Below are 12,500 nucleotides of genomic sequence, written 5' to 3'. Positions count from 1 at the left end.
ATGCTTTAAATTACACCAGAGATGCTTGCTAAAGCTACAATCTTTGGTTACACCCTTGTGCTTGTGCACCCAAGTTAACACACTACTACTTCCTGTGAATGGAATATCCCCTGTGCTACACATTAACCACTCTGACCTATCTACTAAGGCCAGTGATGTATAATGCATTAGGCGCTAAGTCTAGCATAACCTGTATTAGCCCACTACTGCCTCCTATAAATGGACTTAAATGGTCGGACAAACCACTTCAAAGCTAGTGTGACCCCTTGGGAGGTCAGGAGTGACTACAACACAAGCCCTTGCCAGCCTGCTTCCGCTATAGTTACCTTGCAATTACTGTACATAATAGCCACTTAGTTCATACAAGGAAGGAACTGGCAACCACATGACCCAATAAACCAGTTAAAGGCTACTGCCACACGCATACAAGAGCACTTAAGTTTGCATGGATTGCATGGACATGAATGAGGCAACAACCTGAGATACTGTCCTGTTGAAGAGATGTCATAGCTTTCAGCAATCATAGACTTGCAATAGACTCTTAAGCTTTATTTTCAAAAGACCAAAATGGGATCATAAACAATAACAATGGTATATACTGAACCTAAGTTCCTGTGGAATCCAGGTGTCATTTTTTGTTGCATGACTGTTTTATTCTTAATGAGGAAACATGTATGTAAGCTGGTGAGAGTGCAGTAAAGAGGAGAGCTGGCAGAGAACATGGCGCACACACACACACACACACACAGACCGACCGACACACACACACACACACACACACACACACACACACACACACACACACACACACACACACACACACACACACATGCTGACCCTGTGTTATCCGCCTCTCTATCCCCCAGAGTGCTGCAGAATGGCCTGGAGGTGGAGCGTCTGCGCCTGAGGAACTTCTTCCACTACTACCACTCCAAGCGGGGCATGTGGAACTCCCAGCCCAAGAAGAGCCCCAAGGGGTAGAGCCAGCCCGGGGGACAGGACCGTTTGTGTGCCCACAGGCTGACACTCTTTAACACACGCACCCTTCAAGGCATCCGCCAGACTGTCTGTGGACTGTTTACTCCATCCGTGTGTGTGTGTGTGCGTCTGTCTGTGTGTGTATGTCTGCTCTCTGTGTGTGTGCGTGTGTATGTGTGTGTGTGTTTGTCTGTCCATTTGTGTATGTCTTCTCTGTGTGTGTGTGTGCGTGTGTGTGTGTGCGTATACAGACACAGGGGGAAAAGAAAACCGGAGAGTTTCTGTGTGTGATGCCTAGGTGTTGATTTTGATCTCGTACTCGCCAGCAAACATCAGCGGAGGAGCAACAACAGGCCCGTGTCTGTTTTCACTTTCCCTTTTTTTTAAAGCTCTCGGCACCGTCGTTTTCTGGGCAGGATGCTCTTCTCGTTTTGATTTTGATTTTTTTTCTGAGCTTTTAGGACAACTAATGGGAAACGACATACTCATGTGTCTCAACCAAGACGTGTGACGATGGTGAAGGATCTTAAGGACTGGGCACTTGAAACTCGACTTGATTGTTTGAACTTTTGGAGTGTATAGGCCATGCCGCCAGTGCTGTGTTGTGACATTAACTATGTGGTCTAGAGGTAGAGAAACGTTATGTCAGTAGAGAAGCAGTTTGTTGGTATTTTGACGCAGCGACTATGTACATCCTTTGGGGGTTATATTTTCCATAACTGGAATTTAAGGTGTTCTTGGTGCATTTCATTTAGCACTCCATTCTTCCTCACATGGAGGTGCTAAAGATTCATAAACTACTTGACTCATATGTAAGACTTTACTTCTGCAGACTGTAATATGGAAGATATTACAGTGGAGATTTCTTTTTTAATATATACCCATGTAAATGCACTTTTGTTTGGGATATGGGGTGTGGGGCATAGGCTTCTGCTTGACCCTGTTAACACTGTATGATGCCACATGGCTTTTTCATAGAGATTTTAAGCAGACACCGAAGTCCTTCCACACAGGTAACTGGAAAGAAACTGGACTTTTTGAGCTGCATCAGAAGAATGACTGCTCTCTACCTGCTAAAGAAGAAGAGGAGACAACAAAAAAATGCTTTTTTAAATGGCAAATGTAATATGATTCTGCTTTTGTTGTTTTATTTTGTTATCTTCTGTCTGATGTGTGAAAGGTGTGTGTGTGTGTGTGTGTGTGTGTGTGTGTGCGTGCGTGCGTGCGTGCGTGCGTGTGTGCGTGCGTGTGTGTGTGTGTGCGCGTGTGTGTGTGTGTGTGTGTGTGTGTGTGTGTGTGTGTGTGTGTGTGTGTGTGTGTTTGGGGGAGGGTGGGGGATGTGTAATTTCACTTTCGTGTGCCTTTTATTGGATGGGGCGCGCTCGAGAGCACCACCACCAACAGGCTGGGGACTGTGCACTGGGTTCGGGTGAAGATGCGCGAGAAGGTCATGACTCCTTCATGGACAAAGAGAGTTGAAGAAAACGCGTCACAGAGATGACAAAGATAGACATTGCTCATTGGAAACCGCAACCGTGAAACAACACAGTAGGCAGCTGTGTCTTGTGTCTTTTCTGCGTTGGAAAATGACAGGCTTGGTCACTGAACACCTTTCTTAATCCTGCTTGTTGTAAGGTACTACAATAGGACAGAACTGGCTTATAATGGTGGATACACTGGCAGTTGTGGAGATGACGATTGTTCAAATCTCTCTTTGCCTCTCTCTCTCTCACCCCAGAGGCCTATATATCATTTATCATACTTTGGAACTGACTATTAAAAAAAAAGAAGTATATAAGTTCAAAACAAAGATCTACATTCCAAGGTAATTTCTGTGAAATTGTTGTGTAGAACATTTTAAGAATGTATTGTATTTTTTCCATGCCTTTGTTTCTTTTTAAAAATAAAGTTTTATGCTGAATATGAAATTGTTTTGGTAGTCTGGCATAGCTTCATAAATAAAATCTATGTACTGTAGGAGGCATTTGTAACGTCCATGGTAGAAATAAAACGCACTTTGAGACTCAACCAACAGAGGGCACAAAAGTATAATGCCGTTTGACCCTTTAGGATCAGTGCCGACATCCACGGGGTCGTAACAGCAGCAGTGTGGTAGTAGAGAATATGAGCTGAGAAGAACATGTACATGCATGCCATACACTTCAAGTGTCGGTCCCTGTCATACAGTCGCTCAAGGATACGACACTGGTTTCACTGATTTTCTTCTCTCGAGTAGGCCCAGCCTGCTACGTGCTCTGCTGAAACTGTCAAGAATGTGGCTTATTGTTGCGATTCACAAAGATGATTAAAGCCGCGTTGGTGTGAGATATTAAAAATCAGCGACACAAGAACATAAGGGAAGCCGACATAAAAACATTGCATAACTTTAGTAACACTCTTAAAACGAATGTGCTGTTGCTATCTGGACACAGAAATGTGTGTTTTCAACGCATTCGTTTTAAATTATTATTCATGACCGCAAAAACAACAGATTTTATTTTCAACACCATATCCCCTGCTCTCTTACCCAATTGAAAGAGTCCCCACGACAGAGGCTAATCGTATGTGAAGTCATGGGTTGAATTGTAGGCTATGTAGTCTAAAGCTATGAGACAAGTGTGATCTGCTGGGATTCTCTGACTTGATTGTAGGCTTTTAAAGTTTGGATAACCCCTGCCGAGAAACCTCAAGCTCTCTCATTCCATGCGTTAGAGTGTAATGTAATGATGTTCAACAAACACATTATGTAATCTTGGATCGAAACGAGCGCTACTCCACCCAAATCATCACTGCAGGAACACTAAGATAGGCACAAGTTGGAACATGCTTTTGAAACTGCTGTCCTACTTTCTTCTATTGCCTGACAGTTGATGCGCAGTACAGCAGTTTATGTGGTTTGTTTGTTTGTTTATTTATTTATTTATTTATTTATTTATTTATTTATTTATTTATTTATGTATCGTTATTATTCTTTATATGAATATCTATTGATTTGTCTTAAATATATTTTAACCACACTATGTCTTAAAATAAGTGTAGCCTACATGACCATATAGATAAACATACACAGCACTAAATCTTGTTTTCATTCAAATGGAAAGGGTATTGCATGAGTAAATATTATTCTAACTTCCATTCGAGGGGATGACTAACCTTATCTCATAACATTTGCAATTAGTGGGTTTTACGCATTCATTCTACTATCAGTGATCTTCAGTTGCATGCCACAGTGCCTTTCGTGGACTTTCGTCAGGAGCTGATTGGCTCCTGACCCTTAGCTTGTGATTGGCCCTCCCTTAGTTCCGGGGTTCTAATTGAACTCCACACACAGCAGCAGAGGAGAGGAGAGTGACTCTTGAAGTGGGAGGGTATACTGCCTGCCACGAGCGACGCAGTTCGTTTCGTAAACGTTAACACTCAAAATGAGACAAATTCTTTATCGTTCTGATGTCTGGATGTAAGACCAACCGAGATATTATTCGTTTGATTCATCAACAGAAAGGAAAACCGTTGGAGTTAAACTTTTTATCTCGTGCTGACGGAACACGGGCGGCCGGTGGTGAAAGAAGTCCGAAGCTCAACACCAATGGGAAAATAGGTAAGACTGTGATTTACGTTAGAATAAAATAGGTAAGACTGTGATTTACGTTAGAATAAAACGAAAACTGCGCTGGAAATGACTTAAAATCGACTGAACTTCGCAGAGGCAATCTTTGGTCAATGACAGCTCAAATGAAAGTGATAAACTTGTGTCGAAATGAGGAACAACCAGTAAAACCAGATTGCCTTTCTCTCGGTTTCTGTTTTAGTACTACAGTCCTTAAATAAGCAATCAACCATGGCTGGGATGAGCAACTCTCACATGAAGACCCTAGAGGACCTCACTCTCGACTCCGGCTACGGGGCAGGGGATTCCTGCAAGTCTCTCAGCCTCTCATCGTCCAAGTCCAACTCGCAGGCGTTCGTGAGCAATCCTCATCGGGGCAACTGGTGGTACTACTCCGGGTCAATGAACAGCAGGAATAACAGTTGGGACACAGTGAACACAGTGCTACCCGAGGACCCCGAGGACATTTTCTCCAAGTGCCCCCGGCTGCCAGACTTGGAGGAGTTTCCCTGGACGGAGGAAGACGTGGGCAGGATCCTGCGCAAAGTGGCCAGCAAGGGGCCCGCGTTTTCCAGCGATGCAGTCCGGAGGCTGTCTAACCTGATGCGCAGGGCTCTCATCCGCATCTCCAGAGAGGCGCAGCGGCTCAGCATCATGCACTGCCGCTGTACTCGGTTCGAGGTGCAGAGCGCCATTCGGCTGGTGTTAAGCTGGGCGCTCGCAGACCACTGCGTGTCGGCCACCGTGAAGGCCATCTCCATGTACAACATGAGCGCCGGCGAGCTGCTGCGCAAGGGCAAGTCCGCCAGGTGCGGCCTGACCTTCTCGGTGGGACGCTTCTTTCGGTGGATGGTGGATACGCGCATCGCGGTGCGCATCCACGAGTACGCTGCCATCTGCCTGAGCGCGTGCATGGAGGCTCTGGTGGAGGAGGTCGGTGCACGCGTGCTGATGGCCGACGGCGGGGCTTCCAGTGGCGCGCTCACGGCGGAGGTGCTTGAGGGGGTCGTTAATAACGACTCTGAACTCTGGGGGGTCCTTCAACAGTACGAACATCTGATATGCGGGAAGAACGCCAACGGTAAGGAGGCTTAATACAATTATTACCACATATATGTCACAGTTTGTCCATTAATGACCAGATGATGTGCGGCTGCAATATCAATGCAATGACCACCAAGCAAGGAGCACTTGGAGCACCACCAAGTTGTTGTGTATACATTGGTTATGGAAGTTTGAATGCCATGAACTCAAAGGAGTAACTTGGAGACAGGAGAACTCTAACTCTAAAAGCTACCAGGCTTGGTAGCTGACGCTGCAACAGGTTACTTCCCCAGATTTGACCCCTCTTTTATCCCTAATAAGAACCCTCTGATAACCCTCTGACCCCCCAGCAGTATCCCCATCCTCCTCACTCTCTCATGTGGCTGTATTCCTCAGCCATTGATTGGATGCCAGTTTTTGTGCGTTGTAATTAGAGTTTGTTTGTGGCTTACCAACATTGGTCCAGAGCATGGATTTTCACTAGCACACAATAGCCTTTTGTTTCCCCTCCGAGCCCCATTCAGATTAGCTTGTCTACTGAGGCCAGGAAAACAGATCCTGCAACAAGAGGAGGGAAGCAGACAGTACAGTGGATTATACCCCCTCAACACACACACACACACACACACACACACACACACACATACACAGCTACACACACACACAGCCACAGGAACAATAATGCAGTAATAATACACATAGATGCACACAGGAAAAGGAAATATGTGTGTGCATGCATACAATAATCTTCTAAAACACATAGTGGCTTTCCAGCCCTAAACACACACACACACAGAGAGAGAGAGTGAGAGAAAGAGAGAGAGAGAGAGAGAGAGAGAGAGAGAGAGAGAGAGAGAGAGAAAGAGAGAGATGCATAAACAGCTGCATGGGACTGGAGCGGTTAGTTGGTCCTGGGTCCACTGCCCAGTGCAGGATAAGAACCATACGCCTGACTGGCAGGCCATGAATACTGCAGGGAGATGGGAGAAAGATTGGCATCACAAGTGAGTGAGCTTTAAGCTATGGGGCTGATCCAGAGAGAGAGAGAGAGAGGAGAGAGAGAGAGAGAGAGAAAGAGGACGGGAGGGTGCCCAGGAAGGATTCACAGGGATTTAAGCTTGCGTGCGCCTGGGTGTGTGTGTGTGTGTGTTTGTGTGTGCCAGCTCATGCCACTGTTCCCTTCTCCTCTCCACTGGCCCCCACCCCTACCCCCCATCCACCACCCCCCGACTTTGCAAAAAGACGAGTGATCCAGAACACAGCTCGTGCCAAGCCCCAAACAGCTGGACGGTAAACAGACCACAGAGATCAATGAGCTTCCCCCTCCTCTGTACACATAAACACATTTCTCTACACACGCTCTCTCTCTCTCTCTCTCTCTCTCTCTCTCTCTCTCTCTCTCTCTCTCTCTCACACACACACACACACTTCACACAAGCTCTCTGGCGCTTGTTTTGATCAATGACCATGACCATCACACACTGCCCCACTTCCTTTCCCCTGGATCTGGAGTGTGTGAAGGGAGGCTCTCATCCAAATGCCTGATGGGCAGCTCTAGGGTGCTTCTAACCGATCTCCGAGTGCATTAGACCAGAGGAGCTGAGAGCCTGAGGGAGAACTGCTCCTCCCGTAGTGATCAGTGAACGCCCACGGCATCTCTGACACACCAATCGCACTCATGTGTTTATTGTTTGATTGGTTTCAAAGTGCTTTCAGGATGGGCTGTTGGTTGTTGCTGAGAACAAAAGTCTGGGGATAGAGTTGCTGAGTGCTGAATCACTGTTTTGAAGGCTGATGCTTTAGTGCTTTCACAAGCAAAACTGCCTCCTCTGGCAGCAAGGTTTTTCACATGGCTATGGTTGACCATCCCATAGCAAGGTATTCTACACAAACGGGCATAGTGGATTTATTTTGTGTTTAAACATGGAGCGTGATGTGATCTTAGCTGGTGAGAGTATGTTAAAGAGGAGAGTTGGCAGAGGATACGACAGTGCTCAGTGCTTGCACACACACACACACGCACACACACACACACACGGCTCTGTGGCCTGGTTAACACATGTGCAGGCCCCACGTTGCACAGGGTATCTGGGCTGGGCTGTGCAGCAGAAGCGGCCGCGGCAGGGCCAGTACTTCCCCCCGCACAAAAGCTCCTCTCTGCTGTGCCAAGCAGCCGCACATCTGGAAGTTTTTAAGGCAGAAATGACTTCTACGGCTCCAGTAACAGCCCTGCTCTCTCCCTCTCGCTCTCCCTCTCCCTCTCTCTCTCCCTCTCCCTCTCTCTCTCTCTCCCTCTCCCTCTCCCTGCCCAGCCCCCTCTTCACCTCCCTTCCCTCCCTGCTCTCTCTCTCTCTTTCTCTCTCTCTCTCCCTCCCTCACACACATTCTCTCTTATTCTCCTTTGCACTCTCTCTGTCTCTGTATTTCAGCCTCTCTCTCTCTCTCTCTCTCTCTCTCTCTCTCTCTCTCTCTTTCTATCTCTCTCTCTCTGTCTCTCCATGGCCCTGCTTCTTTATTTTCATTTAATCAGTCCCTGTGTTTCTGCTGAGCACTTTCTCCACAAACACACACACATACACACACACACACACACACACACACACACAGGCGCTGCAGTGTGGTGAAGGGCAACAGACATGCTTTGCCATGCGTCTGTCTGTCGGTCTTTCAGTCTCTTTCTCGGTCATGATTGATTTCTGTCTTTACACTGAGTGAGCACAGAGACGCTTCTCTATTGGTTGACATAAAGAGCCTGATGCTTTATTGAATTATTGATCTGGAATAATGTCTAGCGTTTACTCTGTCCTGCCATCTCCTTTGAATGCTGCAGGGACCCTGAAAGTTTAGCCGTAATAACTTTTTGAGAGTGTACCTCTCTCTCTCTCTCTCTCCTCTCTCTCTCTCTCTCTCTCTCTCTCTCTCTCTCTCTCTCTCTCTCTCTCTCTCTCTCTCTCTCTCTCTCTCTCTCTCTCTCCTTCCGCCATCTCCCCCTCTCTCTCTCCCTCCATCATCCCCTCTCTCTCCCTCCATCATCCTCTCTCTCTCCCCTCCCTCTCTCTCTCCCTCTCTCTCTGCCAGTCAGTCAGGCTGTCAACATCTCCGGGAGCAAGTGGCTGCTAGTCCTGGGAAAATGTCTGTGCACAGCTCAGTGGCTGAGCAGATGGAAAAAACACTCTCTGCTGGCTGGCCACTCCAGCCCATTCCAAACCACGCATCGCTTGCAAGAAGAGTCCGCACCAGGGCAGACACACTAGGGTAGAGAGAGGCAAAATAAGCAGAGTACCCATCAGCATGGAGTCATGTGTTTATATATATGTTATAAGTGTTTCACATGACCTCACATCGCAGGTATAAACACTGAAGAAATCTTATCCATAGCTCTCTTTTTGGGTTGAGCAAAAATGCAGTGCTCTATATGTTATGGTATATGACTAATCACGACTCACTTGGCAGGGGAGACAAGGGGGTCTGTCTGAGGTAATGGTGCAGTCAGATAAAGAAAGTCGCTAAGTTGCGTTGCCCAGTAAATGACCCTGTACCGCAGCCGCACACGTGTGTGTCTGTGTGTGTGTGTGTGTGTGTGTGTGTGTCTGTGTGTGTCTGTGTGTGTCTGTGTGTTTTGATCGGTCCAGCCCCAGTGAGATGGGAGGACTGCTGTTTAGATCAGGCTACAGAGAAAGACTGCCCTCTGCACTCAGCGATGAGAGATGGGATGGCAGAGAGAGAGAGAGAGAGAAAGTAAGAGAGAAACAGAGCTAGAGAGACGGCTTGGACAACCCCACTGTTTATACATGCTTCCTGTTTAAGCCAATGGGCCAGCTGTGAAAGCATTGGCTCTTAAGAGTAGGGTAGCTAAAAGGGGCTGGTGTATAATGGGCTGTGATTATACCGCAGGACTCGTATTGAGGCAACGCTACAGTATGCATTTGTTTATTATGGACAAGTTGTTCCCCTCAGTGCTGCCGTTTTGTTCTTCCGATGCAATACAGATAGCTTATCTCTTTCCCCTACCCCCCCAACACACACACACACACACACACACACACACACACACACACACACAGATAATTACACTACGTCGGTGACAGTGATCGAAGCGAGCTGATTGGCACGTGTTCATCACGTCCGCGAATAGAAGCGGGGAAAGTAACGTCTGTTCCGAAGGTTCTAATGAATTGTTCCAAATAATCCCTTTGAAAGAGAAAAACACACAAGCACTGCAAGTGCACTCCAACATCTGCACACTCCTTTTTTCCCCTCCTCTCTGCTTCTCTCTCTCTGTTTTTGTTTTGCCCTGTTTGGTTGGGCTGGACAGAGCAGCAGCCTCTCTCTGAGCTGAGGGAGTCCAATGCCTGGTTTGAATGCTGGACTGATCAGAGGTCTGCACAGTCTGCCCACGGTGCCCAGGGATGGGGGTGGGAAGCTGGCCTGGGCCACATAGGGAGGGGTGGGGTTGAGGAGAGGAGAGGAGACCCTGGGCAGCACGTGGCATTTGGGGCTGTAGTTGCCGTGCCAACGTTGCCCCTCTGCCAGCTACTGGGGCTCGACTCCAGTCCAGTCGCCATAGAAACCCTGAGCCAGACAGGAAATGAGGGGCAGGAAGGGAATTTGGGCAGAAATTATGGATGAATCCCTCGTGCCATGAAAGAGAGGACTATCTGTCTCCTAGTCTGCAACAGTGAAACAGTAGAACACGAGAGAGCAAAAGAAAGACATAAAGAGAGAAGCAGAGAGAGAGAGAGAGAGAGGAAGAGAGAGAGGCTAGGTGATGATAAAATAATTGGTCATCTCTTCAAGTGGTGTTCGTTTCTCAGCTGCCATTTCATTCCTCACGTGAACGGACCCTCTGCCAGCGAGGACAGACGAAACCACTCAGCCCCCTCGGTCTGCCATTTACATTAAACAGGTGGACACGTCTCACCCCCGGTCCAGTGTACTCGCCATGACTTCGTCTCCGTCAGACAACAAAGCTGCGTTTGCCGCGGCCTTAGGCCACAAACTTAGTTTCACAGTTTAGAAACAGCCCGTTTTTGGTTATGTTTAGTTTTATAATGAATACTATTCATTCTCTCTCTCTCTCTGTGGGTGAGGGGACAATGGAGGTGCTGTGTAGCCGCCCGCAATGCATAAGAGTACTCATATAAATCTGATCATATTGATTCGCCTCATGTTCCCAGATTAGGGCATAAACAGGTAAAGCATACACTATCTGGCACTGGGTTTAGAGGGGATTTCAGAAAGACATACTTTGTTTGCATGAACAGGAGTTCTGGGAGGACGCCTGTCTCTGCCGTGTTTTATAACATTGCCAAGCCCCAGCCTGTGGCATTGGTGCCTGTCTTCCAAGAGTAATCATATCTCAATCATTTGGATAGAGGTGGAAATATCCTCAGGCATTCAAAAACTAGTGCAAGGCTGTCATTTGAAATTGGTGATTGGCTTGAAAACACACACACACACACACACACACACACACACACGCACACACGCGCACACACACACCACACACACACACACACACACACACACAGTCCTCATGTCCCATGCTATTCGCTATTACCTTTTTGTGCTAGAACCTAACCCACAATGAATTATCATGCTGCACTCACTATGCATTTGCAGCATAAAAAAAAGAAATAAAATCTGAGTATTATTTAATTACTTGTAACAGGGAGCCCTCGCCTCTAAGTAGAAACAGATTTACACACAGAGGGATCCTCAGTAATCGTGCTCTCTGATTAAATCTGCCAGCGTTTTTACTGACCGGGTGGGGGGGGGTGTTAAGGGACGGGATAAGGTTGCACCCCCATCCTCCACTTCCTGAAAGATCTGGAAGAAAGAGAGAGAAAAAAAAAATCTGTAACCTCTTGTCCACTGTTTGGTACTCTCGGCTGGAAGTGTTCCAAACGTGCTCAGTTACAGGGTCAACCTCTGCCGCCTCATTTGTATGGCGGGGAGATCAAAGCGTTGTGGGGCAAAGATTCTCATGAATGCAGGGACTGTGTGGTCTATGGGCTGGTATAATTGCCAGCTAGGGGTTGATCCGGGATGGATTGAGGGATAAAGAGTAAGGACTTGTTTGCGAGGATGCTGAGAGCCCATGTGTGTGTTTGAAGTGAGGATGCTGAGAGCCCATGTGTGTGTTTGAAGTGATTAAAGTGCGAGGTACACTGTGTCATGAATTGGTTGACCACTTAACTCAACTGAGGCAGAAAATGGGAATCAAATTACCTAAACAGAGAGCACCTTTGAACATAACAACTTCATTACTCTAGAACAGTGTTTCTCAAAGTGTGGTCCGCAAGCTATCCCAAGTGGTCCGCGAGAAGACGTGGTAAAATATAATATAGATGAGTTGTTTGCAATATTGAACCAACTTGTACTGCATGTGAATCCAAACAGTTCTGCAACACTGTCTATGTAAGATATGCCAGTTTAAATCATATGAATCCTCTTACACAATAAGCAAAGTGCAAAGACAATAAGCAAGGTGGTTCAGTGAGTAGGCCAATTGTGTAATATACTGTTGAAGTAGGTCTACTCTCTTTTTTTTAGCTAGGTGGTCCGTGAGTTTTTGTTTAATTGGTTAAGTGGTCCTTGGTCTAAAAAAGTTTGAGAAACACTGCTCTAGAAAACATTTTCCCTTGTCATTGTGACTCCTGTTGATTCCTACAGAGCTCAGGTACATTGCTGGTGGCCAAGACACAGCTGAGCTGACTGAGTGATGTCATGTCTGTTGTTCAAGTACCTTTTTATTGTGGGTGTTGACCGGCTCTCTGCACTCAGATTGCATTTTATTGACGATTGAGGGTCAATTCACAATGAACCCCTGGAGAGCTGTAAGCTTTCTCAGAACAGAGAAACTTTCAAC

At 46.9% G+C, this 12,500-nt stretch overlaps 2 protein-coding genes across 2 annotated transcripts in view; both read left to right on the top strand.

Moving 5' to 3' along the window:
• The window catches only part of b4galnt4a (beta-1,4-N-acetyl-galactosaminyl transferase 4a), a 150,933-nt gene extending 148,748 nt beyond the window's left edge, over window positions 1–2,185 (top strand). The window contains exon 21 of the mRNA XM_042110023.1: window positions 867–2,185. Within this exon, the coding sequence (XP_041965957.1) occupies window positions 867–981 (115 nt within the window). The 3' untranslated portion in view covers window positions 982–2,185. The remainder of the gene's footprint in view (window positions 1–866) is intronic.
• A 2,132-nt stretch (window positions 2,186–4,317) lies between these two features.
• Window positions 4,318–12,500, top strand: part of abtb2b (ankyrin repeat and BTB (POZ) domain containing 2b) — a 58,093-nt gene continuing 49,910 nt past the window's right edge. The window contains exons 1-2 of the mRNA XM_042110022.1: window positions 4,318–4,576; window positions 4,788–5,666. Of these exons, the coding sequence (XP_041965956.1) occupies window positions 4,426–4,576; window positions 4,788–5,666 (1,030 nt within the window). The 5' untranslated portion in view covers window positions 4,318–4,425. The remainder of the gene's footprint in view (window positions 4,577–4,787; window positions 5,667–12,500) is intronic.

The sequence above is a fragment of the Alosa sapidissima genome, chromosome 11 (genome assembly GCF_018492685.1).
Source record: "Alosa sapidissima isolate fAloSap1 chromosome 11, fAloSap1.pri, whole genome shotgun sequence".
NCBI lineage: Eukaryota > Metazoa > Chordata > Actinopteri > Clupeiformes > Clupeidae > Alosa > Alosa sapidissima.
Note: the sequence above shows the minus strand (reverse complement) of the source record. Positions and strands in the feature narration are given on the sequence as shown.